General features: G+C 50.0%; 1 protein-coding gene across 1 annotated transcript; it reads left to right on the top strand.

Moving 5' to 3' along the window:
* The first annotated feature begins 914 nt into the window (after positions 1-914).
* Positions 915-21,313, top strand: LOC135887582 (myelin-oligodendrocyte glycoprotein-like). Its single transcript, XM_065415306.1, has 2 exons — positions 915-1,080; positions 21,234-21,313. Exons 1-2 carry the CDS (start codon positions 915-917, stop codon positions 21,311-21,313), a joined length of 246 nt encoding a protein of 81 aa, XP_065271378.1.
* The last annotated feature ends 1,059 nt before the right edge of the window (positions 21,314-22,372 follow it).

Genomic DNA, 22,372 nt, shown 5'->3' with positions numbered 1-22,372 from the left:
AAGTATTGGGAAGCTAACTGCATGTATTATGCTCTTCCCACAATTCTGTTCATCAATATCAAATATCCCACAAAATTATGCAAAGCTGAAGTTAGCATTCAGAATAGAAAATAGGAAATCAGTCAAAGCCAAGATACATGAATGGTGTGTCCTAGCACTGGTTGGGATGTACCTCTACACCCACCTGTTTTGGAATGTGGTGTTCAAAACAGAGATAAGGAAGGTACAGAACAGCAAGTTAAGGAACTGGTGGGTTGGATCTTAGGTGATGTATAAAGTGCTTTTTCACTTGTAAGCAGCATGATATAAATATAAGTGGGCTTGGGGGTATATTTTTGAAGCACACCTTCTGTGTAAGGTGAGCACCCTGCAAGATAAGACTTGCTTCCTGGAAGGAGAGTATGTGTCTCCTTTTCATGGTGTACAGTTTTGTCTTTAGGCGTTAAGTTTGGTTATTTGGTCTCTTGATCATGTGAAGTATTGAACCATAATAGTCAAACAATTAGCTAAAGCAATAGGCCTATATCTCAGGAGCGCCTTGGTGAAAGAACATCAAATATGGCCCACCAACCCTTCCCTTACTCCTATTGAGGCCCAGCAAATTACATGGCAATGTCAGTAAGCATGTAAATTTGAGAGCACTTAGAAAAATGAGTTGTTGAATAATAAGCTTGTCTCAACTATACACCTAGCATGTTGTTGTTGTTGTTGTTGTCCTGGTGCATTTTCCAGCAAAGTTCACAGTGATTGGACCCCATGACCCTATCCTTGACATCCTGGGTCAGGAAACTGTATTACCCTGTCACCTGTTCCCCAGGATGAGCGCTGTAAACATCAAGGTGAGATGGTTCTGATCTCAGTTTTTATCCTTTGTGCACCTGTACCATGATGGGAAGGATCAGTATGAAAAGCAAATGCCAGACTATCAGGGAAGGACAGAACTTTCGAAAGCTGGACTCACAGATGGAAATGTTCCCTTGAGGATTCTCAATATCAGACACTCTGATGAAGGACAATATTGCTGTTTTGTTCAAGATGACACTTTTTATGAAGAAACTGTATTGAAACTGCGGGTAGCAGGTCAGTTCTTTGTGTCAATTTTATCTTTGTGTGCGCTGCAGGCTTTATTTTTTTCTATTACTGTAACTTTGACTCTCTGCTTGTGAATTATTTTACAATAACACAGGGCTCTTTCCCAATATGTTATTAAAAACATTTTCAGGATGGTCAAGGCACTTTCTTGCCCAAAAGAAATTCTTGATTGACTTCAAAAGGGGTCCTTAGTTAGGAGGGGAAAACTTCTGGACACAGATGGCCTTCCAATTGCTCTGCAGTCATTTCTAGGATGTGTGACTACAGTGGGACTGCCAGACTTTTATGGCTTTCTGATTGGTTCACTGTTGGTTGTTACTTAGGGGTGTAGTCAAAATCAAATGCAGCCTTCTTATTTGTTGAGATTGTATAATGGTGGTGGGGAGGGGAAATGATGTTTTTACCAATCTTAGATGAGACTGAGCATTTCTCCACTGATGCTTTGACACTGTAACCATGATACCAGTTAGATTTTTTTTTAAAATAACTATATCTATCCAGTGCACTAATGATCATATTTTGAAAAAGTTCAGATCCTATTCAGGTATCTAAATGAAGTGGTCATGTCTCCAAAGGTGCTTAGCACTCAGTTGCTCCTGTGTTGATAGGACAATATTTTCCACTGACTCAGTGAAATTATTTTAAATATTTGTTCAGACATTCCAGTATTCATTTATCCCTTCCACTGACTACCCACATGAATTAGTGCTTTCTAATGTGAGTAAGGGATCCACAAACTGTCCCTCATCCCTTATGCTTTATAAATTAATTCATGGAATTAACACCTTTGTGTATTTTCCCCTTAGGTTTGGGCTCTGCTCCTCTCATCTCTGTTGAGGGTCACCAGGATGGAGGGATCTGGGTGGTTTGTCAATCAGCTGGTTGGTACTTAGAGCCTGAGGTTCTGTGGAAAGATCTCAATGGCCAACATTTACCATCACTCTCCGAAACAAAATCCCGAGGGGATAACAACCTCTTTAAAACACAAACTGCTATGGTTGTGAAAAAACAGGATTACTATTATTATTAATTAATTATTATTATTATTTTGGGGGGCATGGGGGTCTCTTTTTTAATGTAACTTTATAAAATGTGGGGAAAAACTAACTGGATGAATTTTAGACCAATCGCTAACTTGAAAAATTGATAAACTATAGAATCATAGGTTTCTCAACACAGGATTAAATAAAGACTGGGAATGGCTGAGCCATTACAAACATTGAATCTATCTCCCCTTGTAAGTATTTTCACACTTGCTTCTTATCAAACTGTCTGTACTGAGCCATCTTGATTATCACTTCAAAAGTTTTTTTTCTCTTACTTAATTGGCCTCTCAGAGTTGGTAAGACAACTCCCACCTGTTCATGCTCTCTGTATGTGTGTGTATATATATCTCCTCAATATATGGTTCACTCTATATGCATCCGAAGAAGTGGGTTGTAGCCCACGAAAGCTTATGCTCTAATAAATTTGTTAGTCTCTAAGGTGCCACAAGTACTCCTGTTCTTTTTATAGAATCATAGAGTCACATAGAATCTATGATTAGAGTCTATAGAATCTATAGAATCATAGAGTTTAAGACCAGAAGGGATGACCAGATCCTCTAGTCCAGTGGTTCTCAACTAGGGGTTTGGGGCCCCATGGGGGTCTGTGAACAAGTTTCAAGGAGTCCGCCAAGCATGGCTGGTATTAGACTCACTAGGGTCCAGGGCAGAAAGCCAAAGCCCCACCACACAGGACTACAGCTCGGGGCTACAAGCCCTACCACCTGAGGCTGAAGCCGAAGCCCGAGCAACTTAGCTTTGTGGTGCCCTCTGTGGCATGGGCCCCTAGGCAGTTGCCCTGCTTGCTACCCCTTAATGCCAGCCCTGGCTTTTATATTCAGAAAAACAGTTTGGCCATGAGTTTTTATACCATGTTGGGGTGGGGGGAGCTCAGAAAGAAAAAGGTTGAGAACCCCTGCTCTAGTCTGATCTCCTTAAGAGGTAAAATAATTCTCTCTCAGCCTTAACTGTCATATTGATCATAAAAGGAGATAAAACATAAGAAAAGGGAAACGCCTAACAAACAATACGTGTATTTCTGTTTAATTTTAGGCAAACAAGATATAGAAATTGGTAAGTGTCATTAACCTTCCTCTGACAAGAAATTTTTATACCAAATTGAATCCCCATGTGAGAGCTTGTTTAATTGTTGTGGAGTTGTTCACTGTTAAATTTAACTTTTAGAATTTTGTTGCAATATGAAACCTCCTTTTGTTTGTTTACTGACTGTTTATTATGATTCTTTTATTTTGTGGTGGGGGGTTATTGTAACATTATAAAATGTGGGAAAAGACTAAACTGGATAAATTTCCCACCAAAAGCTAATTTGACAAACTAATAAGCATTAGAGTCCTAGAGTTTAAGACCAGAAGGGACTACCGGATCCTCTAGTCTGACATTTTGAGGACATGTTTGATGTCTCAGCCTTCACCGTCATATTGATGATAAAGAGAAATAAAACATAAGGAAAGGGAAACACCTAACTAAAATATAATAATTTTTAGGCAAAGGATATATAGAAATTGGTGTCATTATCCTTCCTCTCACAGGAAATATTTTGTACAATATTGGATCCTCATGTGGGAATTTGTTTAATCGTTGTGGAGTTGTTTACTTTTAAATTTTTCTTCTTTCTTATTCTTCTTTGGACTTTGGGGGTTGTTTTATTAATATAACTTTATAAAATTTGGGAAAAGACTAAACTGGATTAATTTAACACCAAAATCTAATTTGAAAAATTGATAATTTTGAGTCACAGAGTTTAATAGCCAAAGGGATGACTGGATCCTCTAGTCTGACCTCCTGAAGAGGAGGTTTAATAGAAATAATCTCTCATCCTTAATATGATATTGAAGATAAAGTGAAAATAAAGGGATAAATACAGTTTATTAACAGGGTCACAATATATCTGCTACAGAACTTCTGCATCATAGCACTGTTGCTGATCTTTGCTTAGTTGGAAATGCAACTTTAATGCATCCCACTGATCTAGAATGCACACACAACAATCATAACCAGTGAATACTGAGTCTCGCCAATGTCTTTGATGAGGTCAGAGAACATGCAGGGAGGAATAACATTTTGTTAATTAATGCTGTGCATTTTGTGCGATGCAGACTTACATCTCTCTTGAAAGCTAATCCGACAAGTTCCCCAAGGTTAGGGTGACCAGATGTCCCGATTTTATAGGTACAGTCCCAATTTCTTATATAGGTTCCTATTACCCCCCCCACCCCCACCCCCACCCCCGTCCCAATTTTTAATACTTGCTGTCCGGTCACCTACCCAAGCTGATCCACGGAACTAACCACTGAGTGCCAGGCAATGTAGCAGGCCCATTTTAGCTCCACTTGGTGCACTGTGGTTGAAGGTTTTGATACTGTAAAACCAACATCTGTCAGGTGCATAGAAGAAAATGGTGTTGCATTTCTTATGTTTGTTAGTCCCTGCATGTTGCACAAGATCTGCATGATGTGCACAAACCAGGGCTACGAAATTTGCATGGTGCTTTACTGTCATCAACAACCACAGGCACAGGCCTTAACCCATCTTTCAATTCCTTTTCTTTTCCCCATGCCTTTCTATATTTTTTCCCCATACTTTGCCCATTTTCTTGGCAACATACTGGTCTTTCATTGGCTGAGCCTCAAAATGGCGTCCAAGCGTGCCTACATTGGAGCATGATAGGATGCGTCAAGTGGGTTGGCCAAAAAGTTCACAAATTTCCCCCCATCCACTGTCACGGAGTCACCGGGTGATGCTCCAGAACTACTCCATACGAAGCCAGTCAGGACTCTGGGGGAGCATGCCTCCTCTCTCTGAGTATACTGTCTCCAGGGCAAGAAGCTTACACAGCTTCAACCTTCCTGGGTCTGACCCTGGAGCATCAGCATCCCCCTTTCACACCGTGGGCTTCCCACAGCAAGTCTGCACAGGCGGGGCTCCTGGGGAAGCCAGAGGGCCCTCAACCCCAACTCCGCAGTCAGACGTGACTCTCAGCCAGCATAAAACAAAAGGTTTCTCCATCAACAGGACCACAGCGTAGAACAGAGCTTGCTATTACAGACATCAGTGACTTTCAGCCAAGTCCATCTTGGGAATGCTGGCCTAGACGCCCTGGATTCCCCCTCTTCCAGTCCCCTCACGCAGACTGCCAGGCTCCATCCACCCGACCTTCGACACCCCCCCCTTCATTCCCCTCCTCCTTCTCTTTGTCTCGCTTCCCAGGGCAAAGGTGTCACCTGGTTGCACCCCCCTCCTGGGTCTCAGATTACATAGGTGCAAATAGCTGGGCAGTCTCACCTGCCCTGAGGGCCTCAGCAAAATCACACACCCAATTCCCACCACCTAAGTACTGGTGCAGTACACAGGGTAACTAAGGTACACACAGTATTAGTATAGGACAGTAAGACTCACATGCAACATAACAAGATGAATAAAACCCCACTTCATCACATCTCTCCCCCCTCTGAGACTGAACTGAGCAGGGCCACTTTAGCCAGTGGCTTGGGGAAGTTCCGGCCCCCCTCTCTGGGACAAAGCATCAGCTATAACATTGGCACTCCCCTTAACATGGACCACCTCCATGTCATAATCCTGAAGCTGGAGACTCCACCTCAGGAGCTTGGCATTGGCCCCTTTCATCTGGTGTAGCCACGTCAGGGGCGAATGTTCGGTGTACACGGTGAAGTGCCGCCCAAATAGATATGGCTGCAGCTTTTTAAGGGCCTATATCATGGCCAGACATTCCTTTTCTATGGCTGCATAATTCTGCTCCCGGGGCAGCAGCTTCCTGCTCAGGTACACGATGGGGTGTCTCTCCCCCTTTCTGTTAACCTGCATTAGCACCGCACCCAGACCTGTGTTTGAGGCGTCACTGAACACCATAAAGGGCTTGTCAAAGACCGGGTTTACCAGCACCGGGCCCTTGACCAGAGCCTCCTTCAGAGCACAGAGAGCCCTCTGGCACTGCTCGGTCCAGACCACCTTATCTGAATTACTCTTCTTACATAGCTCAGTGATGAGTGTGGCTATGGAGCTAAACTGGGGCACGAACCTCCGGTAGTAGCCCACCAGCCCAATGAAAGCCTGGACCTGCTTCTTAGTCTGGGGAGTGGGCCAATCTCTGATCACCTCCACCTTGGCTGGCTATGGCTTTAGGCAGCCGCCCCCCACTTTGTGGCCCAGGTATATCACTTCTGACATCCCTGTTACCAGATTTGCCCCTTACTTTGGAGTATGCTCATTTATTTGAGTTACTTTTCTGGGGAAGGGGATTCTGTAATCCTATCAATGTACTGCTTGTGTCACTTGTGTTTTCATATGGAGCTCTACTTCTCTTCTGCAAGTCCCCTCCCAATGGAGCTATCCTGTAGGACCTAGGTTCCCTAGGGCTGGGTTACTCCAGCCCCAGAACCGAATGAACATCCACACACCCACACATACATTAACAGAGCAAGTCTGAGCAGACCGGGTCAATCAGCACTGTCAAGCTGACCCCTTATATGTCTCTGGACTCACTGGGCTGGAGGAAGCAGCACTTTCAAGCTGTCTCTCCTTATATGCCCCTGGACTCCATGGACTGGGTCAAGCAGCACTTTCAAGCTGTTACCCTTATGCGTCCCAGATTCAGTACGTCCCTATCCCCACTCTCACAACACAATTGTACTGGCAGTAACCTACTTGATGAGCAAACCCCACAGTATTTTGGGCGCTGCAGGGATCTTTAGCTTAGGTAAAAGAAACGTTGCTGTAGAGTGAATGGGGGAAGCTAAAAACACAAAAGAGTAAAGTTCATCAAGAAAAAGAGAAGCAACCAACTTAACCATAAAAGTTATTTATTGAATAATAGCGATAACTACACAAGGAGAGCTAAACCAACATAACATACATTATTAAAGGTTAATACCTAAGGTAGAAAGGAAAACAGAGAGAAAGAGGGGGGTGGAATCTCACCCACTCCATGAGGCTTGAACTGGTCGGGGTTCCCAGGTGATGGTGGTAGCGGAGAGTCCTGAGTGCTGGAAACAGACAGAGCCCCCAACACAATCAGTCAGGAGAAGATGGGTTCCAGTGGAACTGATGCCTAGTTTGGATCTAAGCATCAGAACCCTGACTAGAGGGTGAGTAGGGATTTTTGTAGAGAAATTACAATTGTTCAAGGGAGAACACTAGATTTGTTTATAGGTAAGCTGATGACTCAAGGGTTTTCTTTAGGCTAGACAATAGGAGCTGATCACTCTTGGCTATGGGTGGTATTTTCTTCCAGGGAGCTCACAATGCAACTAGGCTGCTTCAGTATTTGGATATCAATTAAGGATTCATTACTAGAATTGGTCTGTTAATTGCTGAGCTGGGTGTGTGCAGACATAGGTTCATTAGCATCTGGAGCAGAGATTCCCATGATGCAGTGCTTCCCTGATTTTTCTGGTCCCAGAATTCAGTGTGGTTCTCTGTTCTCCATTCTGTATGTAAATTGAGATGTCTTCCTGTCCCATCTTTCATGCAGATGAAGCTAGGGGAGTTGTCTCTGCTCTCCATTCTGTATGCTAATGGAGATGTCTTAATCTTGTCACCCTTGTCAGGAGGGGTTTAGGTGTGTCTCCCAACGCCCTTCACTGCTCTCTGCAAGTTTTTTCCTCTGATGGGTTTTGGTTTAAGCAGAGGCTGGGGGGGGGGTGTCTTTCATGAGTCAGGCTGGATACTGCACCCTGGTTCCCCAAGAACACAGAGGTGTCTGGTATCATCCCTGGTACCCAAAATTGGGCCAGCTAGTAAGCTTAAGGAGGACTAATGACCCACCAGAGTTTGGCAGAAAGCAGCATGTTTATTATACTGATAGCTAAGCTCAAAAGAAGGGGGGGGGGTCACACTCACACTCGCATACTCACAACAGGCACAGCACTGGAGATGTCAGGATCCTTCAAGCTAAGTGTCCCACAGCACAGTGATGGACAGTGTGATGAAGGTAAGTCTTCCCGAGGCACGATGAAATACAACGGAGCGAACCACGGCCAGGCAGTCCGGGCGAAGGGCCTTCATGGGAGGTACAAGCTTGAGAGTGCACTCCTGAGCACATGGCCCCTTCCCCTTTTAAGGATCTGCTCCTCATGGCCTGCGACTAGAGATGACTTGGCCGCATCTGGTTGGTCACACTCCACCTCGGCCAGTGTCCATGCATTGGGTGTGTGATCACTGCCTAATTAGAGTCCCAGACACCTTGTCTACCTGGGAGCTCTTCTGATCTTCCAGCTGTTCAACCAGCCCATTCATCCCACAAGCATTCCAGGAGGGAAGGGGAGGGGGAAAGCCACTTCACAGGTATTCAAAAAGGGAGAGGAGACAAAAGGGGGGGGAGTGTAACAGACCTTTTGAGCATACAGGTTATACATAGCATAGTCATACAGAGCATACAGATCACTGCTGCTCCTACAACAATCCCCACCTTGCACTTCCCAGCTTTTATAGTCAGACCTGCATCCCTGAGCCGGTCCAGCACTTGTTTAACCTGGGACACATGGTCCTCCCAGGTCTGGCTAAAAACACAGATATCAGCAATATACACCAGGGCAAGATTCTCCATCCCCTTGAGTAACTGGTCCACCAGGAGCTGGAAGATGACAGGTGCCTCCTTTAGGCCAAAAGGTAGGACCAGGAACTCGTATAACCCCAGAGGGGTGATGAAAGCAGATTTCAGTCGGGCATCCAGATCCAAAGGTACTTGCCAGTAGCTCTTGGTGAGATCCATAGTAGTAAGATAACGAGCCGCCCCTAGCTTGTCTAGAAGCTTGTCAGGCCTAGGCATAGGGTAGGCATCAAACTTGGTGATGGCATTAAGCCTCCGGTAATCCACACACAACCGGATTGACCCGTCCTTCTTGGGGATCAACACCACAGGAGCATAGGCGATGAGTTATATTCCCACGTGGTGCCCGGGCACCAGCAATATTCAGAGCCCAGGAGCCCAGCTCCACCAATATTTGGGGCCGGGTGTCCCCCCTGGCCCCACCTGCCACCGCCCCCCTCGCGCCTCCTCCAAGTGTCCCCCGGCCCCCGCTCGCCTTTCCGGGGCCCCGGAGCAAAGAGTCACTGTCTCTTCCATGCAGCTCCATGCTGCCTCCCTGCAGCAACTGCTGCCACAGGGTCCTAGTGCCCCCCATCTCGACTGGCAGGGCAGACTGACTCTGAGCCTGCCTTTCCACCTCAGACCCTTTCCTTTTCCGGTGGGACCCTCCACCAGCACAGGGGACCCCCCCGCCCGCAGTCACCACTCCTGCCCGATGCTGGGCAAGGAGGCAGCCCCATCCCTCACCCCCAGTGAGGCTACAGTCAGGGGCAACAGCAGGGGAGGAGGCGCATGCAGCAGCTCCCGGCACCCACCACAGGGGAGGCGAGGAAGATTCCTGGACCTGAGAGGGGCCCTAGGAGCACATGTAGTGACAGTGGTGAGGGTGAGTGTGCTGCTGGGGGGGCGGGAAAGGGGGGCTCCTCCCCCAGAGCTTGCTGCTGCTGGCAGGGAAAGGGCTGGGGGGAGTCCTCCTCTCTGGCCCCTGTCCCAGAGCAGCCTGCCTGCGCCCCAAACTCATCCCCAGCCCTGCCCCACCCCAGAGCCCACACCCCCAGCCAGAGCTTTCACCCCCCCACCGCACCCTCAACCCTCTACCCTAGCCCTGAGCCCCCCCAAACCCCTCATCTCCAGTCCCAGCCAGAGCCCTCATCCCCCTGCACTCCAACCTTCTGCCCCAGCCCTGAGCCTCTCTAACACCCCAACCCCCCCAGCCCCAGACAGAGCCCTCACCCCTCACACTCCTACTCTCACCCTGAGCCCCACCCACACCCCAAACCCCTCATTCCCATCCCCAGACAGAGCCCTCACCCCCTACACCTCTACTCTCACCCTGAGCCCCTCCCACACCCCAAACCCCTCATCTGCAGCCACACCCCACAGCCCTTACCCCACAGCCCTCACCCCTGCACCCCCTCCCTCTGCACCCCCTCCCATCCCCAAACTCCCTCCCAGAGCCTGCACCCTGCACCCCAATCCCCTGCCCCAGCCTAGGTCCTGCATCCCAGACCTCCTCCCCCACCCAAACTCCCCCCAGAGCCTTAGGCAGGTGGGGGGTGGAGTTTTGGAGGGTGGAGTTTGGGCGGGGGCGGGTTCTGGGCACCACCAAAATTTCTACAAACCTGCCATCCCTGCACAGGAGAGGCCCAAGGGCTGGAAGACTGTTGGATCACCCATAAAGCCAGCATGTCCTTGACCTTTCTCTCCAGGTTCTGGGCTGTTTTCCCAGTGACCCGGCATGGGGAGCATCTTACAGGAGGGTGGGTTTTGTCTCCACCTGGTGGACAGCCAGGTTAGTGAGCCCAGGCTGGTTGGAGAAGAGCTGATGGCAGGAACCCAGCACCTCTTGGATTTCTGCCTACTGGCAGTGGCGTAGCCAGGTTCTAAGAGCATGGGGAGTGAACATATAAAAACAGGCGCCACCCGCTGCAAAGCAGCGAAGAAAAAAAAGAAAAACTCAAGTCTTGCCGCCGAAGACTGAAGAACCCACCACGCCGAATTACTCACCGCCGAATTGGTGCCAAAGACCCAAAGCAACTGAAGCACCTGCCGCCGAATTGCCGCCGACCCGGAGCTGCCTGTGGGAAACCTGTGCTGGATTAGTCCTCAGCCAAGCAAGATAGCAGGCGCCCCCCCAGCGGGTACAGGGGGGAGTGTCACCCGGCCGCCACAAAACGAGTGGGGGGGAGCAGGAGAAGCACCAGCCGCAGGAGCCGCCGCCGCAAGATGCACGCAGCGGAGCCCGAAGTGAGTGCTGCCGAAGACCTGGACGTGCTGGGAAGTGCCGAGTGAGTGCTCAGGGGAGCAGCCACTCCCCCTGCTCCTCCCCTAGCTGCGCTACTGCTTGCTGGGCAGGGGTTAGCTGGTCTGAGAGGGGAATTGATTCCAGTGAAGGGCCGGCCCGTCTCAGGGAATAGATCCACCAGGGGGTCATCTCCCTGTTCCTCCCACTGGCCACACGGCCAGTACCAAATTCTCCCTGTCAAAGTACAGCTTGATACCCTTTAGATATGTGTCTACGTCCAATTAGCAGCCTTCTTCTTGCCAACTTTTGTGAGCAGGGCCTGCCTCTGGCTGAGAGCTTAACTTTGCTTTATGTTAGCGAAGTCTTGACCATTCCTTTGGTTCAGGCCTCAGGCCTCATACCAGGCCTCTGATACCAAGGGTTTATGTTTCAGGGCCTCATCTTACTACAGAGGGCCCTCTTGCTTCCCCAGGAGCCCCACCTGTGTGGACTCGCTGCGGGAAGCGCACGGTGTGGAAGGGGATGCTGAATGCTCTGAGGTCAGATCCAGGAAGGTTGAAGCTGTGTAAGCTTCTTGCCCTGGAGACAGTATGCTCAGAGAGAGGAGGCTTCCCCAGAGTCCTGACTGGCTTCATATGGAGTAGTTCCAGAGCATCGCCTGGTGACTCCGTGACATGTGGTGGGATCAAATTGCACCCCATGGACAGAGAATCGTGCAGTAAGTGACTGGGGAGCAGTAAAACAAAGGGGGATTAGTGAGAGATGGGCGTGCTGGAGGCTCCAAGAGGTGCGGTTCCAGGAAGCGGAGGAGCCTACAGCTTAACCCCGAGAGACAGTGGACCCCTGAGAAGGGCTGTGGTACTGAAGGGGTTCCTCCCAGGGATTGTGGGGAGCTGAGAGAACACAGGCCTGTGAGTCTGTGACCACTTGGGAACAGCTGGGAACAGCGTGAAGATGGCCTATAACCATCTCCTTAAGAAGAACATTGTAGAGCTGTGCAGAGAGAGAGGGCTGCGCTTTGGAAGATTCACCAAGGCAGACAGGGTCAAAAGGATAATATGATGGGTAGACTTGTTTGTTCGACCAACATGTACCAGGAGAGAAGCAGCACCCCAACACGCAGCGGGGTTGTACCTGGTGGTGAGCTGGAGCCAGTTCGCACCGGTTAGCAAGAACCGGTTGCTAAATTTAGAAGCCGGTGTAGAACCGGTTCCTAAAGGGGCGGGCGGGTGGGCAAACTCCGGTCTGCGGGCCACATCCGGCCCGCGGGACCGTCCTGTCTGGCCCACCTGAGCTCCCAGCTGGGGAGGCCAAGGCTCCCCCGGCCCCTCCCCTGCTTCCCCCCCCTCTCGCAGAGCCGCCGGAGCCCTGGGGGAAGCGGCGGGCTCCAGCGGCTATTTAAAGGACCAGAGTGGCAGAGGCAGCTGGAGCCCCGGCCCTTTAAATAGCCCCTGGAGCCCCCCGCTACCCCAGGGCTCCAGCAGTGGGGCTCTGGTGGCAATTTAAAGGGCCTGGGGCTCCAGCCCCTGCTGGGAGCCCCAGGCCCTTTAAATTGCCCCCCTGGGGAAGCCGGGCCACCCCAGTACGGTGCACCGGCTCTTGCCGGTACGCCGTACGGGGGCATACCGGCTTACTTTCACCTCTGGGCAAGGGGGTGGGGCTGCAAGCTCCAGCGGCTGCGTGGCATCCTTACACAGCAGCATGGTAACGGGGCCAGCCGGGGCTGGGAGGAGGGATTGGATAAGGGGTAGGGAGTGGTTGGAGGGGGCGGAGGTTATGGGGAGGCAGTCAGGGGATGGAGAACGGGGGGGGTTGGATAGGCATGGGAGTCCCGGGGATCTGTCGGGGTGGTGGTGGATGGGGTTGGGGCAGTCGGGACAGGGAGTGGGGCGAGTTAAGTAGGGGGTGGGGTCCTGGGGGGCAGTTAGGGTGGGGGTCTTGGGAGGGGGTGGTCAGGGGACAAGGGGGGGTTGATGGGTTGCGGGTTCTGAGGGGGGCAGTCAGGGGCAGAATGTGGGTTGGGGTCGGATGGGTGAGTGGCGGGGGGGAGATAGGCACGTGGGGTTTGTACTCACCACGCGGTTCCCTACCGGGTCTTTGGCGGCACTTTGGCGGCGGATCCATCACTCACTCCGGGTGAAGGACCTGCCACCGAAAACCTGGAGTGAGTGAAGACCCACCTGCCGCCGAAGTGCCGCCGAGGACCCAGTAGGGAACTGGTTCTTAGGATTTTGGGAGCTCATCACTGGTTGTACCTCGATGTGTCAGGAGTGATGTGTAACTTGTTTGTACCTGTGTATAAGAATGTATCCCTAAGTGGATGTCTTTGTCCAGCCTAGGGGCAGTGGAGAGTCCTACCACTGACTGAGCTGCGTCCATTGTCAGGGAGCACATATGTACTAGCACAGGGGTCAGCAACCTGCGGCACGCGTGCCAAAGACGGCACGCGAGCCGATTTTTAATGGCACACTGCTACCTGCCCCCTGCCGGAGTCCCAACCCCACTCAGCCCCCCTGCCCACAGCTCTCTCCTACGGGGGCAGGAGGCAGAAGCTTGGTCCTGCCAGCAGCCAAGCTCCCCCCTCCCCCGCTTCTTCCCCCAGCGTGCTGCTTTCCTGCCCCTCCTCCTCCTTTCCTTCCCTGCGCTGATCAGCTGATCGCCCTTGCGAGGGGGAGGGGGAGAAGTGGAGCCGCAGCGTGCTCACTGCTCCAGGGAGGAGGCAGAGGTGGGGACGGGGCCCTGGGGAAAGGGGTGGGGACGGGGCATAACCCCTCCAGCCCCCTGCCGTGAGCACCCCCACGAGCTGAGCACCCCAGCCCTCTGCCCTACCCCTGAACCCCCCAACACACACCCAGCCCTCTGCCCTGACCCCTGAACCCCCCCACACACCCAGCCCTCTACCCTGACCCCTGAACCCCCCCACACACACCCAGCCCTCTACCCTGACCCCTGAACCCCCCCACATCCAGCCCTCTGCCCTGACCCCTGAACCCCCCCACACAGCCCTCTGCCCTGACTCCTGAACCCCCCCCACACACACCCAGTCCTCTGCCCTGACCCCTGAACCCCCTCCACACACCCAGCCTTCTGCCCTGACCCCTGCAGCCCCCCACACACCCAGCCCTCTGCCCTGACTCCTGCACCCCCTCCACACACCCAGCCCTCTGCCCAGGCCCTGCACCCCCCACAACCCCAGCCCTGACTTCTGCACCCCACACACATACCCAGCCACCCCACACCCTGACTCCTGCACCCCCTCACACACCTCCAGCCCCCGTTCTGATTCCTGCACCCCCACACATACCCAGCCCCCCCACACCCCATGTCCTGACTCTTGCACCGCCCCCCACATCCCCACCCCCACCCTGAGCACCAAATGGGAGCTCCTGCACCCTCCCCCCCCCACATTCCCACCTGCACTCCCAGTCTGGGGTCCTGGCTGCCGGCCCTGCTCAGCCCGCTGCCAGTCAGGGGTCCTGGCTTCCGGCCCCTTGCCAGCTAGGGTCCCGCAGGCCCCGCTCAGCCCGCTGCCGCACTAGGTGAACGGAACCCCAGGCCGGCAGTGGGCTGAGTGGGCCGGCGGCGTAAGATCAGCATTTTAATTTAATTTTAAATTAAGCTTCTTAAACATTTTGAAAACCTTGTTTACTTTACATACAACAATAGTTTAGTTATATAATATAGACTTATAGAGAGAGACCTTCTAAAAAACGTTAAAATGTGTTACCGGCACGTGAAACCTTAAGTTAAAGTGAATAAGTGAAGACTCGGCACACCACTTCTGAAAGGTTGCCGACCCCTGTACTAGCAGAACCATAGACCTCTGATCCGGGGAGCTAGAGACTGTGTTTCATTGGGAAATAAACCTGGCCGGGTGCCTTCGTACCTTATTGGAGTCTGTGGTCATTGGGGGTTCTCTCGGGGTCTGCTGTGTCAGCTATCTGCGCAGAGCCGGGGCAGCACACAGAGGAAACACACACACACAGCCGACTGTTATCATCATTGAACAGAGCAGAGCACCACACCGGTGGCGTCTTACAACACCCTGCACCCCAACTCCATAGTCAGACGTGACTCTCAGCCAGCATAAAACAGAAGGTTTCTCCGTCAACAGGACCACAGCGTGGAACAGAGCTTGCTATTACAGACATCAGTGACTTTCAGCCAAGTCCATCTTGGGAATCCTGGGCCAGACGCCCTGGATTCCCCCTCTTCCAGTCCCCCCACGCAGACTGCTGGCCTCCAGCCACCCGACCTCCAACACCCCCCCCTTCATTCCCCTCCTCCTTCTCTTTGTCTCGCTTCCCAGGGCAAAGGTGTCACCTGGTCACACCCCCCTCCTGGGTCTCAGATTACATAGGTGCAAATAGCTGGGCAGTCTCACCTGCCCTGAGGGCCTCAGCAAAATCACACACCCAATTCCCACCATCTAAGTATTGGTGCAGTACACAGGGTAACTAAGGTACACACAGTATTAGTATAGGACAGTAAGACTCACATGCAACATAACAAGATGAATAAAACCCCACTTTGTCACACTCAGAAAGGAACTTGGGGTAGGGGGGTGGGACTTGCATGCAGCATCTGGCCCGCTCCCCCCTCCGCCACCCAGCAAGTAGTGCGGGGGGCGGGGGGCATAGAGGAGTGGGAATGCATCTGGCCCCTTCCCCCCACCCAACCAGCAAGAAGCTGGGGGGGAAGAGGGGATGGGAATGGGACTTGCATGCAGCATCTGACCCCTTCCCCCACACACTCACCCACCCAACAAGGAGCTCAGGGTAGTGGAGTGGGACTTGCATGCAGCATCTGGCCCCCTCCCCCCCCACACCCAGCAAGGAGCTCAGGGCGGGGGACATAGGGGAGTGGGACTTGAATGCAGCATCTGGCCCCCTCTACCCACCCATCCAACAAGGAGCTCTGGGAAGGGGAGTGGGACTTGCATGCAACATCTGACTCACTTCCCTCCACCCAGCAAAGAACTCGTGGGGGGTAGGGGATTGGGACTTGCATGCAGCATCTGGCCCCCTCTCCCCACCCACCCAGCATGGAGTTCGGGGTAGGGAAGTGGGACTTGCTGTACCTCATACTGGCCATTGTAATGTGAGATTCAGTTCTCCCAGCTGCAGCCAGGGCTCCGGGGTCCCCACCAGCAGCCACCTGGGTTCGGGGATCTTGCAAGGAGCATGGGCTCCCCACAGCACCCCAGAGTCACTGCAGTGAGTGTGATTCACATCCTGCTGCCAGGACTGAGTGACCCCAGCCATCGCTCCCAGCGCCGCATCCCAGCTGTTCCTGGGTTCTAGCGACCAACTGATTCCACTGCAGTCACCTGCCCCAGACCCTGCCTCCTGGGGGCCCCACGGCCCCTGGGCAGGGGCAGCTTCTCACAGCATTAAGGGGCATTGTGCATAGAAGCCACTGTGTCAATGGGCAGAAAGGAGATGTGCAGATCCCCGGGAAGGAGGAGAAGGGAGGTTTCTATGGAGACTGGGGATTGTTCCGGAGAGTCCCCAGTATCAACCGGGACACATGGGTGATGGGTCCAGGTCCTAGAGAGGCTGCCCAGGACCAGGAGCTGCAGGTGACATGTTTCTTGGTGACACTGACTTAGTGTGTGATTCATTCTGATAACAGAAGGGCACAAGGAGCAGTTTGTCAGAGACAGTCTCTTGTCTCCACACCAGGCTCACTGGCTACTAGCCCTGGGACAGAATTACAAGCTCTTCTCCCCTAACTCGGGCCCTGCAGCTGTCAGCGCTTTGCCATCAGGTTCCTCTAATTATTCGTAGGGCTGGATTAACCCATTCCTGGGCAGAAGGTAAAAACTCCTCCTGTGTGCCCCTCTGCCCCCCCTGTGTGGGCATTGACAGCAGCTCCCCATGCTGTGCCTGGATGTCAGCGGTGAAGCACCAGCTGGTCTGGTTCCAGGACTGATGCTCTGAGCACTCTGGATAGGCCTGAATGTCCCACCGCAGTTATGATGGAGGAAGGGAGGGGAGGCTCTGGGGCCAAAATTGAGTGAGAGGCATTTTGCCTCAGTGTCCCTCCCCCCCCCCCGACATAGGGCAAGGGCCTGGGATAAACTTGAGTGGGCAGTGGGGCAGCCCCATGCGAGGTAGGCCAGGGAACACTTAGCGTGAGGAGCGTGCTGGAGCTTGTGTGCCTAGCCTGAGGCAGCTGGGAGCATGCCCAGTACCAGATTTGTAGGCACTTGGAGGATTTAAATGACAGAAATTTAGGTGCATAGGCTCTTTCAACACCTTCAGAGTTAAGCAACAGCTAAGGGGGGGGGGGGAGGGGTTGAGGATCAGTGGCATCTAAATATCAGAATCAGGTACCAAAGCGAAAGTAGCAGCTAGGCACCTAAATTAGCCCCTGGTGTCTAACCTGCTTTGATAACCCCACTAGTCCCCTATCTGCATCCTCAAGTGCCTAATACCTTTAAAAATCCAACCCTAAGTCATTTTGGAAAAGATGGTTTTGAAAAACTTACCCCAAATCTAATGTGCTTTAAAAATCAGTTTAATATAATCAGGGCCCACAAGCACTAAAATACTTTAATCAGAACAGTATGGGGGTTTGAATGGTATCACTCCATGGAGGCTGGCACAACTGATTAAGAGTGTTTTAAACTAGGAATTGGGGGGAGATGGTTGGGAGATGTCCAGGTAATCTCCACGCTGGATTTTAACACTGAGAGGGAAGAAAATGAATCAAGAAAGGATACTGTCGTGAGTAGGAGAATGGACGTATGGAGGAAGGGTACTGTAGATACAATTCTAATAGGTGATACTGGCGGTAGAATGTCTGGGCCTAATCGGGTAAAGAATGTAAGTGAAGCCAAACAGCAAGAATTAAGATGTTTGTACACCAATGCGAGGAGCCTAGGTAACAAAATGGAGGAACTAGAGTTACTGGTGCAGGAAGTGAAACTGGATATTATAGAGATAACAGAAACATGGTGGAATAGTAGTCATGACTGGAGTACAGGTATTGAAGGGTATGTGTTGTTTAGGAAAGACAGAAATAAAGGCAAAGGTGGTGGAGTAGCATTGTAGATCAATGATGAGGTAGACTGTAAAGAAATAAGAAGGGATGGAATGGATAAGACAGAGTCTGTCTGGGCAAAAATCACATTGGAGAAGAAAGCTACTAGAGCCTCCCCTGGGATACTGCTTGGGGTGTGCTACAGACCGCCGGGATCTGCTTTAGATATGGATGGAGACCTTTTTAATGTTTTTAATGAAGTAAATACTAATGGGAATTATGTGATCATGGGAAACTTTAACTTCCCAGATATAGACCGGAGGACAAGTGCTAGTAATAATAAGAGGGCTCAGATTTTCCTAGATGCGATAGCTGATGGATTCCTTCACCAAGTAGTTGCTGAACCAACAAGAGGGGATGCCATTTTAGATTTGGTTTTGGTGAGTAGTGAGGACCTCATAGAAGAAATGGTTGTAGGGGACAACCTTGGTTCGAGCAATCAGGAGCTAATTCAGTTTAAACTAAATGGAAGGATAAACAAAAATAGATCTGTGACTAGGGTTTTTGATTTCAAAAGGGCTAACTTTAAAGAATTAAGGAAATTAGTTAGGGAAGTGGATTGGACTGAAGAACTTGTGGATCTAAAGGCAGAGGAGGCCTGGAATTACTTCAAGTTAAAGTTGCAGAAACTATCAGAAGCCTGCATCCCAAGAAAGGGGAAAAAATTCATAGGCAGGAGTTGTAGACCAAGCTGGATGAGCAAGCATCTCAGAGAGGTGATTAAGAAAAAGCAGAAAGCCTACAAGGAGTGGAAGATGCGAGGGATTAGCAAGGAAAGATACCTTATTGAGGTCAGAACATGTAGGGATAAAGTGAGAAAGGCCAAAAGCCATGTAGAGTTGGATCTTGCAAAGGGAATTAAAACCAATAGTAAAAGGTTCTATAGCCATATAAAATAAGAAGAAAACAAAGAAAGAAGAAGTGGGACCACTAAACACTGAGGATGGAGTGGAGGTTAAGGATAATCTAGGCATGGCCCAATATCTAAACAAATATTTTGCCTCAGTCTTTAATGAGGCTAATGAGGAGCTTAGGGATAATGGCAGGATGACAAATGGGAATGAGGATATGGAGGTAGATATTACCACATCCGAGGTAGAAGCCAAACTCGAACAGCTTAATAGGATGAAATCAGGGGGCCCAGATAATCTTCATCCAAGAATATTAAAGGAACTGGCACATGAAATTGCAAGCCCATTAGCATTTTTAATGAATCTGTAAACTCAGGGGTTGTACCGTATGACTGGAGAATTGCTAACATAGTTCCTATCTTTAAGAAAGGGGAAAAAAGTGATCCGGGCAACTACAAGCCTGTCAGTTTGACATCTGTAGTATGCAAGGTCTTGGAAAAAATTTTGAAGGAAAAAGTAGGTCAATGGTAATTGGGACAAAATACAACATGGTTTTACAAAAGGTAGATGGTGCCAAACCAACCTGATCTCCTTCTTTGAGAAGGTAACCGATTTTTTAGACAAAGGAAATGCAGTGAATCTAATTTACCTCGATTTCAGTAAGGCATTTGATACGGTTCCACATGGGGAATTATTAGCTAAATTGGAAAAGATGGGGATCAATGTGAAAATTGAAAGGTGGATAAGGAACTAGTTAAAGGGGAGACTACAACGGGTCGTACTGAAAGGTGAATTGTCAGACTGGAGGGAGATTACTAGTGGAGTTCCTCAGGGATCGGTTTTGGGATCAATCTTATTTAATCTTTTTATTACTGACCTTGGCACAAAAAGTGGGAATGTGCTAATAAAGTTTGCAGATGACACAAAGCTGGGAGGTATTGCCAATACAAAGAAGGACCGGGATATCATACAGGAAGAAATGGATGACCTTGTAAACTGGAGTAAAAGTAATAGGATGAAATTTAATAGTGAAAAGTGCAAGGTCATGCATTTAGGGATTAATAACAAGAACTATTGTTATAAGCTGGGGAGGCATCAGTTGGAAGTAACAGAGGAGGAGAAGGACCTCGGAGTATTGGTTGATCACAGGATGACTATGAGTCGCCAATGTGATATGGCCGTGAAAAAAGCTAATGTGGTCTTGGGATGCATCAGGTGAGGTATTTCCAGTAGAGATAAGGAGGTGTTAGTACCGTTATACAAGGCACTGGTGAGACCTCATCTGGAATACTTTGTGCAGTTCTGGTCTCCCATGTTTAAGAAGGATGAATTCAAACTGGAACAGGTTCAGAGAAGGGCTACTAGGATGATCCGAGGAATGGAAAACTTGTCTTATGAAAGCAGACTCAAAGAGCTTGGCTTGTTTAGCCTAAGCAAAAGAAGGCTGAGGGGAGATATGATTGCTATCTATAAATATATCAGAGGAATAAATACCGGGGAGGGAGACGAATTATTTAAGCTCAGTACCAATGTGGACACAAGAACAAATGGATATAAACTAGACATTAGGAAGTTTAGACTTGAAATTAGATGAAGGTTTCTAACCATCAGAGGAGTGAAGTTCTGGAACAGCCTTCCAAGGGGAGTAGTGGGGGCAAAAGACATATCTGGCTTCAAGACTAAGCTTGATAAGTTTATGGAGGGGATGGTATAATTCGTCTTTGACTACTAGCGGTAAATATGCCCAATGGCTTGTGATGGGATGTTAGATGGGGTGGGATCTGAGTTACTACAGAGAATTCTTTCCTGGGTGTCTGGCTGATGAGTTTTGCCCACATGCTCAGGGTTTAGCTGATCGCCATATTTGGTATCGGGAAGGAATTTTCCTCCAGGGCAGATTGGCAGAAGCCCTGGAGGTTTTTCGCCTTCCTCTGCAGCGTGGGGCATGGGTCACTTGCTGGAAGATTCTCTGCATCTTGAAGTCTTTAAACCATGATTTGAGGACTTCAGTGGCTCAGACACAGGTTTGACACGAGTGGGTGGGTGAGATTCTGTGGCCTGCATTGTACAGGAGGTCAGACTAGATCCTGCCATGCAGGCAGGGGACTGGACTCGATGACCTCTCGAGGTCCCTTCCAGTCCTAGAATCTATGAATCTATGAATCATAATGGTCCCTTCTGACCTTAAAGTCTATGATTCTATGGTTGGGTCTGACAGTCGGTGCTAAATGTCTGAACAGACCCATTGTTAATGATTATTGCTAAAGCCAGTAGCAGGTTTACTTTTCTCAGAAAATGTATCCTGCGCTCTAGGAGTAAGTACAGTAATTGTGGGGAAGAACAATCTGTATTTGTCAATAACAGAAGTTGAATACCTGCTTCAAGGGCAGAGCCTCGTTCTCTCAGCAATCTGGAGGTGCTGCCCCTTCTCCTCATCATTCCTCTTGGGGCATCACTTGTAGCCCTTTAGATTACATAGTCACCCCTGACATTTACAAAATCATTAAGTTGGTTGTTCTGCATATTGAAACTGTAAACTCTTTCTCTTAGGAGCTGTCTCTCATGATGTGTATATACAGCACCTAGCACAATATGGCCTTAGTCTTCTGTGGAGCCTCTGGCTGCTGCTGTATTACAAATATTCATGGTATTAACTCAGACGTGATTATTTTGTAGCCAGACAAGAATGAATTTGGGGAAAGTTGTGGTATGTGGAACAGGCCGAGTATCAACAGAGAGAGACTCCCAAACCTACCACTCTAAACTTCCTGTCCTGCTAAACCTCATTCACATGTTCAATTTTACTACTGCCAATAGCCCCATTGATTTAAATGGGTCTGAGCTAGAATTAGGTAGGTGGTAAGGTTGAGAGAGCAGGAGTCTTGGGTTGAAACATACACACATACACACATTGTATGGGTGACCTCGCTGTGCAGTTCTGTACCAGACCATGTTTGCATTGCTTTTATGGTTAACCTCCACTATGACTCTGCTGGGTATTTAATGTAAAACAAACTACACTTGGAGTGTGAGAAACTAATTTCTACTTCCAAAGGAGGAACAAAGACAGACTCCTCTCCCCACACCCATCCCAGCTCCGTACTTTACATGCCCAGCACACTGCTGTGCCCAAATCCCCCATGCACCAGCAACAGAGCAACATTTACAAATTGATAGAAAAGCGCAGAGATGCTGGGACCCAGTCAAAAAGCAAACACTCCGAGGGCAGGGAATTCAAGAAGCTGAGATTAGAGGGATGCAGTGTGGGGTGAGTTGGGCAGAGTGAGTCTCTGTTGTCCCCACACAGGACAGGGTGGTAGATGGGTGGGTGGGGGAGGGACCAGCTGGGCTGTCAGACTGGTCATCTTCCTCTGGCCTCAATGCGGGGAGTCAGCCTGGCTTCAAGGCTGGACCAGGTGTGTTGGCTTCCCCAGCTTCCTACTTGTCTCTGCCCAGGCTCATCCTCTCAGTAATCGGGAGACGCTGCCCCCTCGCCTCATCATTCCTCTTGGGGTATCATTTGTAGCCC

This window comes from Emys orbicularis, chromosome 13 (assembly GCF_028017835.1).
Source record: "Emys orbicularis isolate rEmyOrb1 chromosome 13, rEmyOrb1.hap1, whole genome shotgun sequence".
Classification (NCBI taxonomy): Eukaryota; Metazoa; Chordata; order Testudines; family Emydidae; genus Emys; species Emys orbicularis.
Note: the sequence above shows the minus strand (reverse complement) of the source record. Positions and strands in the feature narration are given on the sequence as shown.